Source organism: Aythya ferina, assembly GCF_964211825.1.
Source record: "Aythya ferina genome assembly, chromosome: 2".
Lineage (NCBI taxonomy): Eukaryota > Metazoa > Chordata > Aves > Anseriformes > Anatidae > Aythya > Aythya ferina.
In genome coordinates, this window is record NC_140297.1 from 59,377,774 (window position 1) to 59,400,712 (window position 22,939).

Sequence of the window (22,939 nt, forward strand, 5' to 3'; positions counted from 1 at the left end):
CTCAACCCCCCATATAATTCTCAAGTCCCATTTTAAAGAAGCTGAAATCTGGGTAGAGTGGCAGGAAAAGTGATCATTATTCAGCAGTTGTAAAACACTAGTAAAAGTATAGAAAATACTGGGCAAGAACCAACCTGTGGATCCGAGAATACCTGCTGCATATTGTTGATTGGACCATATGGAACTCCACTACCTTCAAAGAGCCGCAACCACTTGCTTGTTGTTTTTTCTGAAAACCTAAGAATATAAGAAGCATGTGGTTTCATCTCAGTGCTTCAGATTCTGAAAAAAAAGTATAGCAACTCTCCTCCCTCTCTCAGTGCTTCCATACCCTTCCCCATTGATTTCTTCCCAGGCAGTCAATAACATAACGAAAATGTACTACACGTGTTCCTCAGAAACACAAAAAGCAAAGCCACAGGGGAAAGAACTTAGCTAAGCTGACTTCTATTTCTATCTGATCATCTGAAGAAATCCAGCAATGATGTAAAGCTAAATTTATCAGCAGTTTCAAAAAAGGATCAATGATTTTCCTCCAGTCCTTAATTACACTAATGTGCTTGACATTTGTTTTCTTTTATGTGCATATTTAAAAACAGGAAATATATATATATATATATATAAAATGTGGGTATGAGTCTAACATGCAACGCTGCTCACTAAAAGATGATTTTATAGTATCACAGTGTTTTTCTTCCATTACACCTAAAACGTGTCAGGATTAACAGACACATTTTTTGGTCAGATAACAATATTAACTACATATTTATTTGTTGTTTGATTGTATAATCTATATAAGGACATCCAGTTCAGCAGATATAAACTGTGCCTATGCTGGTGAATGCAGAGCTTCTTGTCCTTTACAGAAGGCTGTGCTGAATTTTTGCTGTTATCTGAAGCACTTCCTTCCTGAAAGGCTCCTTAATTCATGGACCACTCAGTCCCCTCGCTTCCACAAATAAATAAAAAGGTGTTTTTCAGCTACTACTTTTTCTGACCCCCCCAACCTCCACAGCTTTCTAACTTCTAACAAAAGATAATGTATTTATAAGAGAACTCTAAAATAATCATGGCGTTGAAGACAACACTAAGAAATGAACATAATTCTCATATTTGTATTATCCACAATCATTCCCTAGAATGATTGGTAACACAAATCCTGACATATTTTGTGCTTTGTACTTTTTTTTTTTTTTAAAGTTCATAAAATTCTCATTTAAAAAAAATATTTTGGAATTTAAATATTTTGAAAATGAAGTCTTTTCAGCTATATTGTCAGTTATCTATATTTACATAATCATTATGCAATTTCATGGTGTCATAGTAAATTTTAATAATATTCTGTATATACATCCTTTCTTATTATGAGTGACTGAATGTACAGTGAAGTGCCTGTTTTGCAAGAGCTCTATGTGGTACATAAGCTTCTGAAATTTTAGCTTCTGCTTAGATTTTTCCTTACTATTTAATAGACAAAAAAAAAAAAAAAGTCTTAGTCTTACTTACTAATTTATTTAATTTGTGGTTGGAGAGAATTCCTAAAATCTTTAAAATTCATTCAAAGTTGTGAAATCCCACATTCACCATCCCAAAGAAAGCACACATCGTTTTCTCTTGAAATTAAAACTCTTGACTCAAATCTCATGTAGAATAGATACCTTTATTTGTAGTAAAAAGGGGTGGTTGAGAGCATATTGTTAAAACAAACTGTTTAAAAAGAAAACAGAACATCACCACTGTCAGTAAGGGCCCATTACTGAGATTTTGAGAGCAACAGTTTGTAACTATTTTGTTCATTCACTTGTAGTTTATATATTGAAATATCTGTTATACAGTTCTAAGAGAAGAAACGCTGCTTCAAAATCTAATACAAGACACAGATAAAAAAATGCCCAAGTTCATACCTTTCTGATAACAGCTACACAAACTTAAATTTTTATTTATTTTACTAACCTTCATTTATCACTCATCTAACTATAATTTTAATAACATTTATACAAATAAATACAAATTCCTCCTAGCAAAGTGCTGATGTTTAGTTTACTAGATGTCCATTGATATCATGCTCAGTACTCCAAAATATCAAGTATAGGAAACTGATGACAACTAATATCAAGTATAAGAAATTGATAACAACTTAAACTTCCAAGAGAAGTAGAAGATAGAGATTTTCATTTTCAGGAGAGAATTTCAATCAGCAGGAAATTATGAGGCCTAGATAATCTTTATCCTGTTTTAAAACATTCTGTTTTTAAAATATTTTAAAACATTCTGTGCTTTGATATTGCATTTTATATTTCCCTACTTGGTACACAATTTCCTTTTCTAAACTAAAAGATTTACAACGTCATCTGCTGCCTTTCAGTGGGAAAATATATTTTCTTATATACATGTATAAAAGCCCTGACAGAAACATGCACTAGGCTAACAAACTGTCCATCTTCCTAACTTAAGCTAGGGCTATAACATCCAAGATTGTACAGTATCTGAGTTCTGAGGCATGATAGTTGCATGTGAATCTTTATCTGTCCACAGAGCCTCAATGATATTGAGTGGCTGCAAGAGAGCTCAACCATGGGATTCACACTGCAGAACTAAAGCTTCTTGTATTTCCAGATGAATCCCTTTTACATCTATAACAGATGGAGCATTTTAGATATCAAATAAATGCCATTTAAACTGTGATTTGTCTTTGCAATCATTTTTAGTCTGTAGTTTAGCTGTCCACAATTATTACTAGTATTTTAGAAGTTCAAAAGAATTTATTTTTTATTCTGTTAGTCTGTAGTATGATACTTGAATGCATGCTCATTCTAAAAAGACCTGAAAAAAGGGAACATACTCTGATTGAGAATACACCTAGGACCTTTACTGTAAAGCATATACTAAACTGTGCCTCACTAAAAGAGGTAGCAGCCCCCATGATGCCTTATTTGTATTTTAGGCAGTACTCTAAACCTCCTCTCCACTAAATTCCACAGCACTTGGGAAGCTAACAAAGTTATGATCCTGAAATAAGGCATTAGATTCTGCAACATTTAACTGTAAGGATATTCTAGGCCTTAAAAATGCTATAAGAACAGAAAATGTATCATGGGTTGAAAATTGAAATGCTACTTCCTGAGAAGAAATACAACTAAATTTTATTTTCCTAAAAATTCTAATTCCTAATTTAGCAGGCAATATTAAACAAAGAACTCTAGATTAAAATTACCCACTCAGTAAAATAATCCAGAAAACATTACACCACCACCTAAGAATTAGCCTTTAAAAAACCAAGATGTATCCATAAAACAGAAAGGACTCACATCTTTTTTCCTTACACTAACCGAAAGTGTAGTTTTGTTTCTGGGAAAACAAGACCTAAAGCCTCTTCAGCTTACTAATAATGTATTTGCTATTATAGCATATTTGCTAGTGAAACTCATAAATCATTTTTGCTGCAAACTCAGAAAAAAAAAAAAGAAACAATGTGATCTTCACATAATTTGCAATAGTGACTTTGAAGAACATATAACTTCTGGATGCTAACACAACCCTTCCAAACAAGTAAGATTTATCACCATTCAAATAAGCAAGTTTTCAGCTTGAGGTTCCTGGAAGCAATCTAATTTTGAATATCATCATGAAGTCACTTCCAATTTCTATTAGAAAACTTGTTTCTACTGCAACCAAACTTTGATTTCATTTTAATTTGCATTGGTAGCATTCCTTTAAATATAAAATAATAACGTGTGAACACTATAAGATTTATGTATACAATATCTTCTTTTATTTTAAATTGTAATTTCTAAAACTGCATTTCCTTAGCTCTAAGAATGAGAGAATGGAACATTAAAAAAAAAAAAAAAAAAAAAGTGCTTGACACACACAACTTGGATAAAATAACATAGTCAATTTCTTGTTAATTATTTGTGTAAACTTTGTTTATTTTAAAGAATAAGGAATCTTTTTCAGTTGATCAATCCAGGCAGGCAGAGAAACACATGACATTTCCGAACACAAGGACAAGAGATAAGGTAGGTAACGGGAAGGCTGTACCTGCACAACACATGGTAAACTCGAGGGTTGAGAAGAAATAAGTGGAGTACACGGAGTACAGAACAAAGCTAATCACAGAGAACACTATGAAAATAATTACATTGTTAGTCTTAGCGTGCTCCACAAAACTGCTATGCAAAGGTGGTTATCTTCCCATCTCACAGATGGAAGACTTATCTGCAATGTATCAGTTCTTGTCAAACATGTACTGGCTATGAGCTGTCACAATAGATCTTACATACAATATCAAAAAAATGTCATTCTGTTTCTGAGGCCTTTCCTGGTTATGGATTACAGTGTTCAACAAAATAAAGATCTATAAAGCAAGCATTAATCCACTGTGCGCGTTCTTCAGATATGCCCCATTTTCCATGCTTTCTAGGAAACATACAGTCAGTGCACTGTGGAAGTGCATCCTCTCACACTTCTCTAATGGATGAAGCCATCTAATTCCACACAAAGTATGTTTAGAAGAACTATCGAAGCAAAATGTTGCTCTCTTCTGTATGAAGCATATGGCTATTAATTTATAGTAGTAATTTGAACCAAATGGAGACACTGGAGCAATCGAACTAGGATTCCGCTTTTTTGTTTGTTTTTTGTTTTTGTTTGTTTGTTTGACTATATGTTTAAAAACCACCACCAATCACATAAACTCTCTCTGCACTCAAAGTTCACAAGCATTCTTGTGTTCTGTAACATGACTGGAGTTTGCATTATTATTTTTGTGTTATCCTTTGTTCTATCAACAGTCTATTAACTTTCAAATATCTACACCATTTTCTCTCTTCACTATTAATCATCCCTCTAGAGGTCATTAATTCAGTAAAATAGTTTGTGCAGTTTCTAACAGTAGCATCTGCAGAGGACACTGTACAAAACATAAATCATATGAAAAAATACTTTGAAAATTCAAAAAACAGGTCATTATTCCCTAGTATACCATAAATATACCATTACAGCTTTTGAAATGAATATTATAGTATTTAATCAATAATTGGTAAGCATCTCTGTGTTAGGGTCTAATTAGTCTCTTCTCAGTTACAAATTAATCACTCAGCAAACCATTACAGACAGTTAAAATATCTGGGGATCAACATGATTGTACTGACATGTTTTGCTGATGAATATGTTAGCTACTTTAGATGTCACATACAGTAGATTGTAAGTGATAGCCACAAAGTATTGTCAATATACACGTAGGTACCACAAATCCACCTTGGAAATTGTATTAAATTTCTGCCTACCTGAAACAATGTTACCCGTTTATAATACAAATATTAATAAAACCTTACTTTTATGTGGAGGATTTGTGCTGTAGAATGTACAGTCTGTACATATATAAATGAATGCACATTTGTGTTCCATTTTGATGCTTTGCAACCTGTTTTAAAGCCATCCATGATTTTTAAAGAATGGATTCCAGAGAGAGGAAAATATATCCGTATTATATGTTTCTCCCAATTCCTGAGTAGCAAAATCCAGAATGTTCCAGAACTATTTGTTTTGGATTCAGATGTTAAACTATGCATGTTAGAAATTAACTCCTTTCCCCAAGCCTTCCTCTCCTTTTCTCAAGGGGAGAAAGAACTGCAACATTGGTAGTTAAGACAAAGGAAGTGGAAATCAACTGGAAAACATACATCAGTGAAAACACAGAGAGAAAAAAAAATGGAAAATTAAATAGATTTTGTTGTTTACTTTTAACTGTTCAGAGGAAGTAAAGATATGTGTCACATAAAGTTTCATTGAAAAACCAATGAAAAGATTTCCCTTGATTTCAGCATCCTTGTAGCTAGTAATGTGTGGCATAAAAACACATAAAATGAAAAAAAAAAAAAAAGTCAGCAAATTCTTTTAGAGAAAGGATCTCAAGTTTCACAGTTATGTAAGAAAATACTTAGAGGCTTATTAAATAGTGAGAAAAATAAGAACAGGAAAATACACATTAGCTTACCTGCTCCAAAAACAAGAGGTTTAAGATATTTTTGATCTCTCTTGTTTCAACACATAAAAGTCAATGTGAAAATAATACTGATTTACAAAGCATTTTAAAACAAACCATGTCAGCTGGTGCTCATGCAGCTCAACCATCTTTGTGCCGATGGTGAGGTATATGATTAGGGAAATGAAATGTCATCAGCTGTGCTAAACTGAATTCAATCATCTTTCAGACAGCTGACACCTGTCTTGCTGAAGGAGTAGGCAATCAGATGCCCATTCCTGTAATGTTATCAGCAATGGCTGCAGTCTCCAGTCTCTTGCACTCTTGGTTTTATAAAAGAAAGGGTGGTAGTAGGGAAGGGGGTTTACAAAGACTAGTTTATAGACACTCAATAAATGTAAGTTTAACAGTGCTCCTCATCAGGCAAATTAAACATTTTGCAATAGCTTTCCCTCCTCTTCTGTTACTAGGTGGAAACAATTTAGCAAGGTCTCATTAACTGGGGATCAGGTTCCTCTGTGTTTCCTTCCTGCTCATTCCTTTTCCCCTCACACTCATATGCACAACATGCAGCTGTGGTGCACAGTCAAGAATAAGGTTTTTTAAATATAAGTGCTAGGAATAGGACTCTGAACTGTTTCCAGCCTTAATACTTCTAAATCTACAATAATTTAGCTCTCTAGACAGTGTGGATTCATTTAGCTGTAGCTGCAGGAGTACTAATCATGATGAATTTGTGTTCTTCATTATGTTAGCTGCTTCACTTTAAAGTCTGAGGGAATGCCTGCTATTCCCCTTCCCCCTTGCACTCATACAACCCCACAGACCCTGCTCTACTTATAGGTTAATTTCCCTAAGTACTCTGGGCTACACATTTAGGTGCACTGTTTTAAAATGTGTCTACATTACTGAGGTGCAGGGTAGGATTAATGTTCAAATTCTGCAGTAATTGGAAGAAGGTCAACAGATTAAGCTCCCTTCCTCAAAACAGCTTCTCTTAAAACTGGCATTATAACAGATTTTGCACAGATGCATTTCAAATTATAGCACATGCTATATACGTATGTCTTAGCATATGTATCTATCTCTATATACACAAAATAATCCATATTGTGCCTAGCACTATTCTTTTCCAGAGGAAACAGAGGTAAAAGTGGAAGGGAGCAACAATTAAAATTTGGTTCTCTTGGATGGATGTACATCTAACTCACAAACCAGAGGTCTCCATTGGAAACATAAAAAAACAAATGCTCTGTAGTCTGTCAGCTCTCACATGAGCAAGGAGTCTCAGGGGCCTCTGTAGTAGCCATTGAACCTGACCTCCACCCAGGTAGGGTCATTTCAAATTTGATTCTTGGAGCACATCCAAGGGCAATTCATTTTTGTCAGAGTTCTGCTTTCCTGTCACTTGGGGAAAATGTCACCTAAATAAAGAGGAAGATACAGAAGGCACTGAAACATTTTTTTTTTCGTTTGTTTGTTTGTAAAGCAGATGCGGTAGATGTGCAAACATGGGCAGTAGAGGAAGAAATAAGTAGTGGGAAGTGGAGAAGGAAGATGGGGACAGGAAAACAAAAGGCACAGCAGGAAGAGGAACAGAGATGGGAAAAGAATAACAGCACCAGTAGCAAAGCAAATACAAAATACCCCATAGGCCTATATTCTTCTTCCAGGTAAATATCTTTATTACCCAGTGTTCCTTGCAGCATTGCACTTCCTTCCCCACATAAGATGGGAACTGAAAACATTCCCCCTCTCAAAATGTCTGGGATTGGTTTCTGTAATTCCTTCTCCTTATCTCAGTGTGAGCTGGATATTTCAGAATATGCTTACCATGCTAGAGTGGTCAGCCTTCCAATTCCTTTTACTGAGATCTGATTGTCTTTATGGATATGTGAATTTATTCCCCCTACCTGCTCTCGCTTTCTTTCTTTTATGTGTTCTCTATGGAGGGAGTTGAGATGATGGAAGCAGGCAGCAAGGTGAGGCTGCGATGAAGAGCTGAGGACAGATGTGCTTCCCTCTTCAGATCTCTTGGGAGTGAAGGATGAGAAAATTCCTTCTGAAATGAATGGAGCAATTCACACCTCTCAGAGCTGTTGTTTCAAGCTACATTTATGTCTCAAATAATATTCATCTCCATCTTGTATTCTCACTCAACTCAGGACATCCGACTGTGATGAATAGGTCATTTCACACCTTTCTGAAAAGTCTTCTATTTAAAGGTCAATTTCTTCTAAGTGCTATATAATCCCCATGCTTATCTAACTGCCTTGAAATCTGGCACAGTTACTGCAGGTGGTGAGTAGAATTACTGATCTAAATCAGAGGCCATTTGAGCCAAGAATTCCCAAGACACAGCCTTCTTTTAAAAAATAGCATTCCTTAACATTGACTGATTGTACCAATGTTTCCTTTGTGCACACTTCCAGAATCAAACTGTGGCTAAAGAATTTCTCTTGCTTAACATTTACCTTAGCAAATGAAAGGCATCAACTGTCTCCTTGGTATTCAGTGTTCAGATGTTTTTAAAATTTTTGAGCTCTACACATGCAGCAAATTAAATGCTCAGGACTTCTGGGACTTTCTGACCCTTTGAGTAGGGCTAAACATCTCCCTCTATTCCTAAATAAAACCTGGGGGATCTTTTTTTCCTTTAGATGAGGAGGACAAGAATTCTCCTTGCTACACTTACTAAGCGCTCAGGAGTTAGACATGAATTGCAGTTAGTCCTTTTTGAAAATTAAGAAATAAAGGAAACAAAAAGGTAACTCATACCTCTGGAAGCAGTTTAAAAGAGAGAGGAGGAAGGAGACAGGTTATATAGGTCAGTGGAAGCCAAGTGTAAGCTCTGGTGAGATCGCGGCTCAACGAGACTGTAAGAACATGAGCTTGTAAAGAAAGTAAGCATATGCTCACTGTGCAATAGCAGTGATATATGCAAGCAACAGCAAAGAGTACCACGTATCTGCCGTACAGATCACCAGATTCCTATATATACATGCAAATTTTACCTCCTTTTTACTTCTCAGCCTGGCACAGCAAACAGGATTGCTCATTTTTCCATTGCAATGTCACTGGAAAAAGCTGCTTTGCCTCAAGTCAGAGGCAACCTGCCTGTCACAGCACCAAAATTATATGTGAATGAATAACATACTTAAATCCTTAAAAGACTTTTATGTTCCTTTTCTCTTTCCAGAACACAAAGGAGGTGCTCGTTTCAACAAAAGTGGTTGTAATAGAACTCACTGCTATGGCAATCACAACTCTTTTAAGCTGTTCCAGTTATTGTCACCATAAATTCATCATGAGGTGGATAGTAGTGTAGATATAGTCAGTGAATGCGAGGTGAATGCAGGTGTTTCTTCCCAACTATGTACCTTAGGTTTACATATTCCATGTTTTGGAAGCTGCAATACTATCAAGCAATTGGTGATTTAATTAAGATATTTTTCAGTGAAATTATGCCATTACTATTTTGTCATTTCCTTTCGTTTCTCAAGGGGTGACATTTTTCAGCACTGACAAACTGTTCATTTAATTCTCTAAGTAACATCCAAAATGAACTATATGTAATTTTACAAACAACTGTGAGTTAGTGAATAAAAGGAAAGTTACCATGGAATGTGTATAGAAACATATTCAACCTCCATTTGAATGCCAAAGGTGTTTGCTAACGTCGGTGCTCCAAAACTGAATGCCAGATGAATTAACAGTAATATGACATAACATAATACTATTGGAAGTGTCTACTCCAAAAATGTGTATACAGCCACATCTGTACTTGCATATAAATTACACAGAAACGCAGCCTAAACGATGCTAATAAAACAGAACATAAACTGACAAAAAAAAAAGATATAAAGCAGTAATTGACAGAGCAATGATGTAATCTGATGAACTAATAGCTACAGATATAAAAACAAATCTGGCAATTTAGTCACAGAACAACTGTTCCATGAACTTTAGCTTCTTATTCAAATATTCTCAATAAAATAAAATAAAATAAAATAAAATAAAATAAAATAAAATAAAATAAAATAAAATAAAATAAAATAAAATAAAATAAAATAAAATAAAATAAAATAAAATAAAATAAAATAAAATAAAATAAAATAAAATAAAATAAAATAAAATAAAATAAAATAAAATAAAATAAAATAAAATAAAAACCCCACATTCAGAATCAACCACATCATTAGGTAATTGATCTGTGGATGGCAAAACAGCACTTTGATAAGGTTCCAGAGTACATCAGATAAATACCATATTAAGTGAAATGAACTCCAAGTAATGAGTCTACACGAATCAACTTTCAACTAATCAACTAAGAGTAAGCGTCAAGAAAGTAAGAGCTGAAAAGTAGATGAAAAGATACCTATTCCCTTTCAAGGGCTTAAAAAATACAGGAAGAGTGGATTCATCTGTTATCACACTGCATTTCTAATAGGAAGGCAAGTAAACAACAAGTTGTAAAAGTTCATTATGGACAGTTGTACAACAATTATTTAAAAATGCAAAGTCACCTGGTACTTCAGTTTTTCAACGGGGCAAGATACCTGAAAATTGACTGGTAACAGAGAGATAAAAGTGCAACTAAACAAGAAGAGGAAAAATTACTCTCTTTGCAGTCTTAAATGCAAGATTATTCTGGTTCTCAATATCCAAAAAATGTGTAAGGTTGGCTTGAGGGGAAAAGGTGTGCTATTGAAATTTTTCTCAAATAAAATGAAAAGGGAAGGCATCTGGCTTAATGCTTCTTAAAAAAATAAAAGTGTGTGAATGAAAATTGTTACACATTTGTTAATAAAGACTCATACAGGCCAAGTGTCAAAATGATAGTGTGACTTTTCTTGAATTATTGACAATGGCAGATATACTAACTCTAATGCTCTTAACCCAAAATGTGAAGTGTTGCTGAAACTACCTTCTAGTAGCTTTACAGATTACAGAATCACAGAATTTCTAGGTTGGAAGAGACCTCAAGATCATCGAGTCCAACCTCTGACCTAACGCTAACAGTCCCCACTAAACCATATCCTTAAGCTCTACATCTAAATGTCTTTTAAAGACTTCCAGGGATGGTGACTCCACCACTTCCCTGGGCAGCCTGTTCCAATGTCTAACAACCCTTTCGGTAAAGAAGTTCTTCCTAAGATCCAACCTAAAACTCCCCTGGCTCAACTTAAGCCCATTCCCCCTCGTCCTGTCACCAGGCATGTGGGAGAAAAGACCAACCCCCACCTCGCTACAGCCTCCTTTAAGGTATCTGTAAAGAGCAATAAGGTCACCCCTGAGCCTCCTTTTCTCCAGGCTGAACAAGTCTGAAGAAAGATAAGTTTTTTTCTTATATTGTAGAAATTTATCTTCCTCTTTATCAAAGAACTCCACAGAACTAAGGCCTTCTCAAACATAGTACAGAACACAATTAAGCTATTTTAATTTCTCAGTTAAAAGATTCCTGAGCTTTATCTTATGAGTTTACATGAATCAACTTTGAAACTAAGAGTAAGCATATTATTTTAATTAAGCATAATATTGTTTTAAGTAAGCGTAATATTTTAATTAAGTACTTAATAGGATGATTCTCCTGTAGAACAGTAAGTACACATCCTTTATATTTTAAAAGAATTCAACCAGGGAGAATTTGGGGCACACAGTACTGCACTACAGAACCAACAGCGAGGGTAGAGTCAAGTGGAACTCTCTTGGGTACACCAATTCTTAGTGAAAACTTTAAAATCCCTTTCACAGCAAAAGTAATGTCCAAGAATTTCATTACCAGCAGTGATATTTGTCCAGAAAAACAAAAAGCACTAGTTGTTTCACTAAAATTCAAGTTAATGAATTAAGTTAAAATGTTTAAAAATAAGTTTAAATTATTTCTGAAAACTTAGAACTATGGTTTGGCTTCTTGGTAGCCCACATTACAGTATGTGTGCAAAAGACACAGTTAATATCAGGAAGTGCGCTCAATTCTTTTTTTAAATAAATCTCTCAAAAGATTAACATAAAATTTTTACATGATGAGTGTTCCTTATACATAACTGTTTGCATTAACAGATTAAATATCATTTCTTTGTTTTTAATGAACTTACCGAGTTGACAATATGTCAATAAGTTCTTTTCTGTTCTGGACTCTGAGTGTATTAGTTTTGTATCTGGAATCCTTACTAACTTCAGGCAGATTCAGGATCTAAGTAAAAATAAAGCTGAGTAAGACATCTGCTTGGCATGAGACATTTATAAGGTAAAGGAAATTCATTAAGGATTTAAGATAGCTTTCCAAAAGTCACTACTTCTCCTTAATCTTATATAGATTAGGAAATTATGAAGAGACAATGCCTCCTATTCAGTTACACAAGTACAAAAAAAAAAAAAAAAAAAAAGAGAAATTAAACAAGATCTTAGTCCACAGCTTTGACTTTTAACTAGGAGAAACTCTTGTTATTATACTGTAGAACATTAAAAATTTTTTTTAAGTTATTACTTTGAGGTTTGAGAGATCTGTGGGCTTCTCCTTCACTGAGTTATAAATCACGGAAAAAGAAATGTGACTGTACTTCATATGCTAGACTGAGAAAAGATATGTTTAAGAATGTTTCTTTTGATTTCAGTAATCTTTTCAAAAAGGATTAAATAAAAAAAAAAATGTATTTTCTGTTGAAAGTCACAGTTTTTCTTTACGATTTCTTCAAAAAAATCTTATAAAGAATATTGGTGGTTTAACCTCCAAGAAAGTAGAAGCATATCTTCTACATGTAACTCCTACCTGGCATATTAAAAGTGTGACCCTCCTGCAAAGACAATGTAAATTATATTATAAAGAGAATTAAATGTGCAGAACAAGTGTTCGAATTTTGTAGAGGCATATATGAAACAGCGTAATTGTGTGGACAATCAATATTTACTATATAACTTATCTGTTCATGCTATAATGTACTTACATAGAACATAAATAAACAGAATGGGTTGTTCTTTTAAAATTTAATAAAAAATATCCCAGGAACATCTGCTACTGAGGAAGGCAGAAAAGAAGTTTACAAAGAAAGAGACTGTCATGTACTTAGTGGTCCCCAATAGATTTTTGTTTTATTAACATGTCCAGTCATTCCTTGAATTCATGTCTATGTACTACCACATATAAGTGACACATAGATTGGTGTCAATCACTTTGAAACTTGCTTCAAACTTAAAATTCTACTAGTACCTCTGAGACTGGTTCAGACCAAGGACACTATACTTTAATGACTTTGCTGGAGTGAATAAGGATATGGCTTCACTCTCAAGTGAACAGCTATTGAAGAGTTAAAACCATGAGCAAAACATATTCTTTCAACAGATACTTAGAGATATTCAAATCAGATAGTCACCCCTGACCTTTTTGTCACCCAGTGACAAAACTGAGCATGGAAACCAAAGTACCGATGAAGTTATTTTGGAACAATGATCATATTACATAAATTTTTTGCAGACTTTTATCTGTGAGGTAAAACAGCATTCTAACATCTTCCATTAACACTTAATTCACTGCATATTTTCTTTTACGTCTATGTTCACACAATCTAGTTTATGCAAATTGTAATATATGATAATCTGGCTTTAGAAAATTTTCTTCTTTTCCTGCCTGAAAGTTTAATAATAATATTGGCACTCCATTAAAATTTTTTCCTCCTTTTGATACTGTTATTTTTGGCATTAAAAAATTACTGCTTTAGGGAAAAGAAGAAAAAAACACATGCAAGGTTATTCAAAGTAAATGATAGTGAATACTTATTATGAGAGCATAAACAACCAAGAAATTCATAAGAAAACTATGGTTTCGTTTGAAAAATTATATGAAAAATGATCATATTGAGTTGCTTAGGACACTGCTTTAACATTAATGACTTCATCTTTAACTTAATATATAGACAGTTTTCTAACAGATGTATATGTTCCTCTCAATTTTGTGTGTTTAACAAATACACATTTGAGAAGTTATTCATTAATGTGCCATTCATCTTTCTGTAGCATGCTGCCAATGTTATTTTTTTTATTTCATTCTGACCAACTGGAATTAAACTGCTCTTTACCATTTCTCTTCAAGCTTACCTGATATGCAGTTGGTCTCTACAGTACAGAAACACAGAGTTTACAGTCTGAGTTCTTTCCCCCAGTTCTAGCAAAATTGTTTGCACACAAAAGCAGTCTTCTGAAGACTCTTGCTCAGTATTCCTATATAGACTGAAGCAGCCACACATTGGGATGTGCTTTAGTAACTCTTGATAACTATGAAATGCACCTCAACCAGCAGTGTTATGAAGTTTTTCAGCAATTATCAAAGTCCCCAAACAAGCTACAGTTCGTTTCCACTGATTCTGAAATTATTCCACTTTTTTTTCTTCTTGCTTGCTAATTGCTTCTCTAAGAAGACACAGTTGAAGCAGAATGTTTGCAATTGTTTACAGCCTAAGCCAGCTGTTACACCCCTTGAGTGCGTGTCTGCAGGGCAACGGCTTCCATACATTCTGTATTTTTAGCACCAGCTCATCTCAGAAAGGTTTTCTAATAGCAATCCCAATGTTTGAATTAGCATCCTCTGTATTTACTAAAGGTTCACTAGGGTGTTAAGGGCCTTCCTGTAATAAAGTCCTTTTCCTTTATTGGCTCTTCCCCTTCAGTGTCTTTTAAGCTCCAAAACGCCTTCGCCTTAACATAGAACATACCTCTAACGGTTTCCACAGCATTCCACTGAATTCCACATTCCTCAGTCTCTGGGCACATTAACAGTCTAAATCAATATCTACAATATTTTGATAAGGGCAAAAAAAAGAATTCATACTATTTCTTATACAAGCCAGGATTCTGTTGGCCTTCTTGGCCACCTGAGCACACTGCTGGCTAATATTCAACCAGCTATCCACCAATATCCCCAAGATCCCTTTCCAGCCACTCTTCCCCCAGACTGCAGTACTGCATGGGGTTGTTGTGCCCTGACACTTAAGCACTTAGTCTTGTTGAATCTCATGCAGTTGGCCTCAGCCCATCAGTCCAGCCTATCCAGATTTCTCTGGAGAATCCTCCTACCCTCAAGTAGATCAATACTCACACCTTAATTGGTGTTACCTGCAAACTTACTAAGGGTGCAGATCCCCTCATCCAGATCACTGATAAAGATGTTGAAGAGAACTGGCCCCAGTACTGAGGCCTGGCAGACACCACTTGTGACTAACCTCCAACGACTCTTTGCACATGGCCACCCAGCCAGTTTTTAACCCAACAAAGCATACACCTGTCCAAGCCATGAGCAGACAGTTTCTCCAGGAAACTGCTGTGAGAAACAGTGTCAAAAGCCTTACTAAAGTCTAGGTGGACCACATCCACAGCCTTTTCCTCATTCACTGAGCACATCATCTTGTAATAGAAAGAGAGCAGGTTCGTCAAGCAGGACCTGCCTTTCATAAGGGCATTCTGACTGGGCCTGATCACCTGATTGTCCTGTAGGTGCCATATGATGGCAATCAAGATAATCTGTTCCATAAGCTTCTGAGGCGCTGAAGTCAAAATGAAAAGCCTGTAGTTCCCCAGGTCCTCCTTCCAATCTTTCTTGTAGATGGGTGTCATATTTGCCAGCCTCCTGCAACTGGGACTTTCCTGGATAGCCAGGACTGCTGATAAATGACGGAAAGTAGCTTGGTGAGCACTTCCACCAAGTCAAAAAAACTGGTCTTGCTGGTAAAGCAAGAAACAAAGAAGGCATTAAGTACCTCAGCCTTTTCCTCATCCTTTGTCACTATGTTTCCCCCCACATTCAGTGAAGGATGAAGATTTTCCTTAGTCTTCCTTCTCTTGTTTATGTATTTATAAAAACATTTTTTAATTGTATTTAATAGCAGTAGCCAGATTGAGCTCCAGTTGGGCCTTGGCCCTTCTAGTTTTCTCCCTGCACAGCTGCACAACATCTTTATAGTCCTCCAGAGTGGCCCAGCCCTTCTTCCAAAGGTCATAAACCTTCTTTTTCTTCATGAGGTCTAGCCACAGCTCTCTGGTCAGGCAGGCCAGTCTTCTGTCATGCTAGCTCATCTTTCGGCACATGGGGATGGCCTGCTGCTGTGCCTTTAAGATTTTTGTCTCGAAGAGTGCCCATCTTTTCTGCACTCCTTTGCCCTTCAGGACTGCCTCCCAAGGCACTCTGCCAACCAGTCTCCTAAACAGGCCAGTCTGCCCTCCAGAAGTCCAGGATGGCAGTTCTGCTAACCCCTCTCTGTGCTTTTCCAAGAATCAAAAACTCTATTAATTCATCACTATGCCCAAGATGGCCTCCAGCATTCGCATCACCCACAAGTCCTTCTCTGTTTGCAAGCAAAAGGTTCAGTGTGGTGCTGTCCCTAGTTGGCTCACTCACCAGCTGTGTCAGGAAGTTATCTTCCAGACACTCTGTGAACCTCCTAGACTGTTTCCTCTCTGCTATCTTGTATTTCCAGCATAAATCTGGTAAATTGAAGTCCCCCACCAGAACAAGGGCTAGCAATTGTGAAACTTCTCCCAGCTGCTTTTAGAACATTTTGTCTGCCTCTTCATCCTGGTTGGACAGTCCATAACAGACTCCCACCATGACATCTGTCTCATTGGCCTTCCCTGATTGTTACACATAACCATTCAACACTGCCACCACCACTGTTCAGCTCTAAACAGTCAAAATGCTCTCTAACATATAGGGCCACCCCCACCCCCACCTCTCAAATAAGATAACTGGTTTATAGAAAAATCTGGCCCTTACCCAAAACTTGAACTAAGTTTTCAGGTCTTTTACTCTCTTTGACAAGCAAGCAATCACAATTTTTTCATGCTTTGTACCTCCTACTTTCAATTCTAGAAATACCAAAACATCTTTACAAGGATGAAACAAAGAACAAGCAGCCTGTAGACTAAGGCCAATATTCATCTCACTTAACTTCAGGCTCTTCAGATTCTGTAGTAACACAAATCATTGATATGTTGCCCCATCTTATGGGTTACCACTTGCTCATTACTGAACACAAAGGGATTACATAGCAGCAAGTCCCACCATAAGTCTCACAGCAGCACCCTAAAGTGAGGTGAAAGCATGGTCTGAATTTTCAGTGCCTTCTAGCTCACAATATAGTGCCAGAACCTACTGAGCCAGACTTTCAGTTGTGCCTTACTCGAGGATGGCAGAATGACGAGCACTTCCAGTGATAAAACACAAAGAAGACATTCACAGCGATGTCCTGGGACCTTGTGGGAAGATTACCTTTATGGGACAATGACTCCTTGAAAAAACAGAGGTGTGGCAGCTACATACTTATTCAGTCATTAGTCCATTAGTCTTCCTTCATGTTCACCCAACAAAGATGGGTTCCTTCATGTTAACCCAACAATAATGACCACGCTTTAATGGTTCAACATCTGTAGGATGAAAACCCACTGAGAAAAGTCTGAAGTTAACTTGCTTCTTATTGTGAGAGCCAATCTGAGCAAATGGAAGCAGACTCCTCAAGAGATCTAGGTGGGCATATGTAGACCAAAACACACTAGGAGAGAAGAGAGCTTCAGACAATCATAACTGCACTATCTTCTTACTACTTATTCCAGTTATTAGTCATGAACAACCATGGAGATGTGAAATGGCTGATGTGAACAAATGGAAGAAAATAATGCTCAATTTCCAGAGGCTGACAGCTCTACAAAGTATGACTAGTATAGACTAAATATCCCAAGTCCAAGAGGAAAAAAACTAACAAAAACAAACAAAAACAAGCAAAAAAAAAAAAAAAAAAAAAAAAAAAAAAACAAAAAACACCACCACCACCAACAAAAACAATCGCAGATGAAAGGTAGAACTAATTTTATAAAAAACTGCCCAATACTATCTGAAAAAACTTCTCTTGTGCCATCCAACATATTAATGGGATCTTTTGTTTGGAATGTTGATACCCTTTATTTAAGAACATTTTTTTTTCACCTTCAATCAATACTTCTTTTTTTTTAAATGTATTCACTGTCTGGGGAGAAGTGATTCCAGGTATTGAAACCACAGGAAAAGAGTATGTGAAAAATCCAAAACTGTTTTAAAACTTTTCAAGCTACCCTCTGTAAAAACAGAATTGCCAGAGAATCATGTTTCTTCAATCCAAAATAAGGAAGATTGCATATTTTTGTTGAAGCTTTCTTCTCCAAAGTCACATCTGCACCACTGCCATGTCAGCCCACAGTCCTGTAATACTTCTTTTCCAAGAAATCCCAAAGTTTCTCTGTGAGCATAGACCAGTACATAATAGTTTGAAAAGGGACTGCATGCTCAGCTATTGATTAAGGTGATACAAGAACCATCCATCTCCTAACTTGGCTATGTTAATAACTGTGCCTACACTTTGTGTTTTATGGAGAAATAGTGTCACATTTCTTCCTGAAAAAGACACTGCAGTGATTTTCATCACATTCATCATTTTATAACTAGGAGGTTGTTAGCTGGTTCGTGTTTTGGCAAATTAGCTATGCAAGTGCTTTAAAGGGGATTGAGCACACACAAATTTTGGAGTTAGGGTGTTCTTAATACACAGGCTAATTACAAAATTGCATCAGTGCCCTAAACTACCAGCTAGAAGCACAGGCTTAGAATTTATAGTTGCTACTTACTTTCATTTAAAAAAAAAAAAAAAAAGGGGGGGGGGGGACAAGACTAAGAAGCAATCTCTATTTCATCTCTATTTCCCTACACAGCACAGAAATTGTCACACGTTTCTGTATTGTCAGCCTAACACACCATTACCTTGCACACAGTGACAAACTGCTGATCATTTCCAGCTCCCACTACGATGTAGCCATCCTTGGTCTTAAAAGCCTAAAAGAACAAAGAGAGGTGATAAGCTGTGACAAAAGTGTAAAATATTAGTACAACTATTAGGTGAAAACTTTGTAAATAATTTTCAAATGCTTTCCTTAAATGAACATTTCCATTCAAACTCTCTCTCTAGTTCTACAAAAGTGGATCACAGTCATCCACAAGGAGGAAAATTCAATTTAAAAGGGGAAGTAGCCCTTTTGAATTGTTTTAATTTTTAATATTTCTTTTTTTTTTGGATTTGAGAAATAATCTTAGTTCATACTTTTTTGCTGAAAGTATAGCTTGAGGCAACTAGAAACTTTGCAAATGTGACCTGCACTCATAGGGACTGAGGATGATTTCCCAGGATGACACTTACTTGATATAAGTTATTTATTCAGCTTCCCTCTCAGCCTGACTGAGAGCACAGCTGCACTGAGTCTCACAGATACTCATTGAATGTGCCAGCCACAAGGCTACAGGGTAATCTGAGCTATGCTAGGGAAAAAAAAAAAAAAAAAAAAAAAAAAAGAAGCCACATAGCAAATGACGAGTTAGGTACTTGCATGGGAATGAAAGGGATGGGCTGCATCTTTCGAGCTCTTCAGCTGGAAGTTAAGCTATCTCCTTAGTTAGTGGTCTCAAGACCAAGGTCCTAGAGAAAATGGAACTTTTTTTCCCCGCTTTGAGGAGTATTTTTTTGTTTTGACTTCATTACAGTACCCTTACTGGTACATTTCACGTTGAAATCGTCTCAGAATCACACAGAATCACAGAATTTTGTCTCGACTTAGATTTTCACAGGAATGAAGAAAATCTGTAATTGGCATCATCCTTGATTTTTACCACTGCATCAGGGCATCTTCCAAAAATGGATAATGCAAATAGATTCCCCTTTCTTCCACATCTCTCCTTTATTACTACCACAATTGTTATAAGCATTGGAAAATACTCTTTCGCTTTTAATTTGACTTCAGTGCACAGGTTCATGCACAAATGGCAACAAGGCCTTGTGCTAGTTTCTCACAGAGAACATAACGCATCTTACATTATCAGAAATCAATTTTCTCATCAGTTATAATTGCCTGATCTAAAGCTGTGAATTCTTAGTATATTTTTTTGTAAAATAACACAAACAAAAGCTCTGGTGTGGGAACATTTAACAATAAAGTCTTCTCACACCAGTGTGGCTTATTCTCCATCACAAATATGCTATTCTAGCTTGAAAACTTTTATAACAGTAACCACCTGGCACATTCAGAGCTTTAAAACTGTATGTGGAAAATTATGTCTATTGAAGTGCAAGGAAGTGTATATCACATTTACAGTATCGTTTGTTTGCTCCCTCTATACTTCATTTCTCACAAATAGTATTAGTCTGATAAAATTTATGAATTTATTTTTCAGACATTTAATTAAGCACTTGAGTCTAAGAATCTTAGCAAGCAAAGATGAAATTCAGCAAACATTTAGTCTCAAACATGCAAAAAGTAAAAAGTCTCATTTGGCCCCAATACAATAAATGTCTAGAAGCATGCATAATATATAGGTACTGCATACTCACACTGATGAAAGCAATGAGCACAGAAACAGTTGGGAAAAAGAATACACAAAAGTACGTAGATGTATAAACATTTTTAGATAGATCTGTTCATGCAGATTTTTGTCTAAAACAGTCGTGAACGTTGTGAAAATTGTTATAAATATACATGTTATAAAGTCTAGCAATATTTAAGAAACTTTTTTTTTTCTTTTTTTTTTCAGAACTTTTTAGTAGGAATAGTTATGAACTAAAGCTGGCAAGATCTGTTTCCTGAACCTCCCTGCCCAAATCCTGATGTCTTTGCTGATGCTCTGAATTCTAAAAGCAGCCACAAACATTTCACACAAAGTACGGGGAAAATAGATACACACACAGATATGTGTAGTAAAAAATATAGTTTTTTATTGGTACAACCACGTACTATTTCCAGTAAACACAAAATACAAATTCTTTTACACAGTATTTTAAACTTGTAGTCTGGATGCCTGTTACAGACTGCAAACACCACAATGTATGTCATGTGCACTTATATACAGATGCCCTTCCTCCACACTTCAAAATCTATCTAAACTGGAGATATAGTCAAATCTTAAACAGTTCGCTATTTATCAGCAACTTCTTTTGAGACTTGCATCTCTGTAAGCAGAGTACAGTCGCACAATAGCTGCATACCACTCTGAGACATACATCTGCACCCGTGGGCTGCCCATGCAGCAGCGGAAGTCACTCAAAATTTAAGGGCCTGTTTATTAGCATTTGGGCTTCAGTGGCTTTGTGGAATGTGTGGGAAAACTGATTATTCTTAATTGCATTGTATGTCTAAAAAGCTAAAACAACAATCATGTCATCCTTACACAACAAAAACGGTATCATCATAAATGCAGCAGTGTCTTTTTCCACGAAGCTTAACTCAAATGTCTTCGGCTGCTATTTTAAGCTTCTCATTACAAAACAGCTGATTATTTGCCAATCATTGCTGCTGATAAAGCAAAAACTTCCAAATGTTATTAGCACAATACTGATGCCAAAATTTAAGGGCAATAACAATGGTTTTATTCATCACCCATAAATGTACGCACACTACAGGTTACCACAGGTTACTGGCTGGTCACAGACAGCTTCACGATCTTATTATACAAAGGAGAGTTAGGGCAAAGTGCAGACAGACTTTAATGAGATTTTGTTATGATAAACTGCCGTCCATCACATCGAATCACTTCACATTAGTGCAATAAAAGGCACTACACACACAAGGCAAAAGTCTTTTTTCCCTTTCCCTTTTTCTGAAGCATGAAGTCTTCTGATAAGTTCCTTGAGAACATGATCACGATTTAAAATGTGGTGCCCAGGTGGTACCCTGAGCACTAGGACATACACTCAGGTACAGGCAGGAACCAAAAACTAAACCGAAGAATTAGTTCACATCTTACATGTGGAAAAGGCAAAGGAAGACTGTGTAACCTCCAAAGGAGTAGCTTTTCAGTGTGGGCTGAGAAGCCTTGAACACCTCCAGGGATGGAGCGTTTGCAACTTTGCTGGGCAACCCATTCCGGTACCTCACCACCCTCTGAGTGAAGAATTTCTTCCTAAATCTACTAATCTGCTCTCTTTTAGTTTAAAGCCATTACCCCTTAGCCTATCACTATCCTCTCAAAATTTCCCAGTTTTGATGGTTTCAATGAAAGACTGTCAATCTCTTGTGTTTATTGCCCACGTTATGATTTTTAAGCCTATAAATGCTATGGCAATCATGAATCACATAAATATCTTTGCATATATTTCAGTTTGCACATTGATTCCACAAACAAAACTTTAAAATGTAAGGGATCAAGATTAGCATCTTATAACATAGCACTGTCTTTTGATTTAAAAAGCTGAACAGCAGCATCTAAAAGCTTCTAAGATCAGACTACCTGAGGGTTTGCATAGAGTCATTATGCAATGGTGAGTTCTGGAGCAGGGTAGTAACTTTCAAATGCCTTCTAACAGATGTTGGTTTTACAGAGGAGGTGGTTAATTGTTTCAGCTGGCATCATAAAGCAGCTTGCTTAAGATTTTGGAAAGATGGCATCCTTTTATAAAGACTAGATAGAGTATTTCTATAAGGTACACGTCTGTCAGCACATCAGGGAGCTCTCATAGATGGCATTGTGAACAATCCTCTGAGCTTCTTCCCAAGGCGGGCATCAGAGAAAGCAGCTTTGGCTGAAGGCTGAATGGTTCTTTGGGACTGGCTGGTGACACTGCAGAACAAATACACCTACTCAGAAGTCTATGAACATAAAACCAGAAAAAGTGAAAACAATATTTTCAAAAAAAGCTTTGAGGCTTGTTACCAACACTTTAAAAGAGATTTTCATATTCCACTCTTTCTTCTCCCCTCCACTTTCCTGTTTGCAGAAGTCTCTGTATGTGTACAGAATCATTGCATAGATATTCAGTAAAATATTTTGGGACCATGCAAATGCAAAGGACTGCACATATGTGCTGTAGGTCCCTGCTATTAATGAGTGTGCTCACAGACAAAAGCTGGTCTCTTGCAGGCTTGGAACCACAGAAAACTTACAATGTTACTTTCAAT

General features: G+C 36.2%; 1 protein-coding gene across 9 annotated transcripts in view; it reads right to left on the bottom strand.

The window, feature by feature from the left end:
* Nucleotides 1–22,939, bottom strand: part of SUGCT (succinyl-CoA:glutarate-CoA transferase) — a 320,540-nt gene that overhangs the window by 181,794 nt on the left and 115,807 nt on the right. For all 9 annotated transcript variants that reach the window (XM_084509771.1, XM_084509769.1, XM_084509765.1 and 6 more), the window contains 3 exons: nucleotides 18,762–18,833; nucleotides 12,085–12,182; nucleotides 135–237 (listed from right to left, as the gene is read on the bottom strand). In XM_084509771.1, coding sequence (XP_084365897.1) covers nucleotides 135–237; nucleotides 12,085–12,182; nucleotides 18,762–18,833 — 273 coding nt within the window. The remainder of the gene's footprint in view (nucleotides 1–134; nucleotides 238–12,084; nucleotides 12,183–18,761; nucleotides 18,834–22,939) is intronic.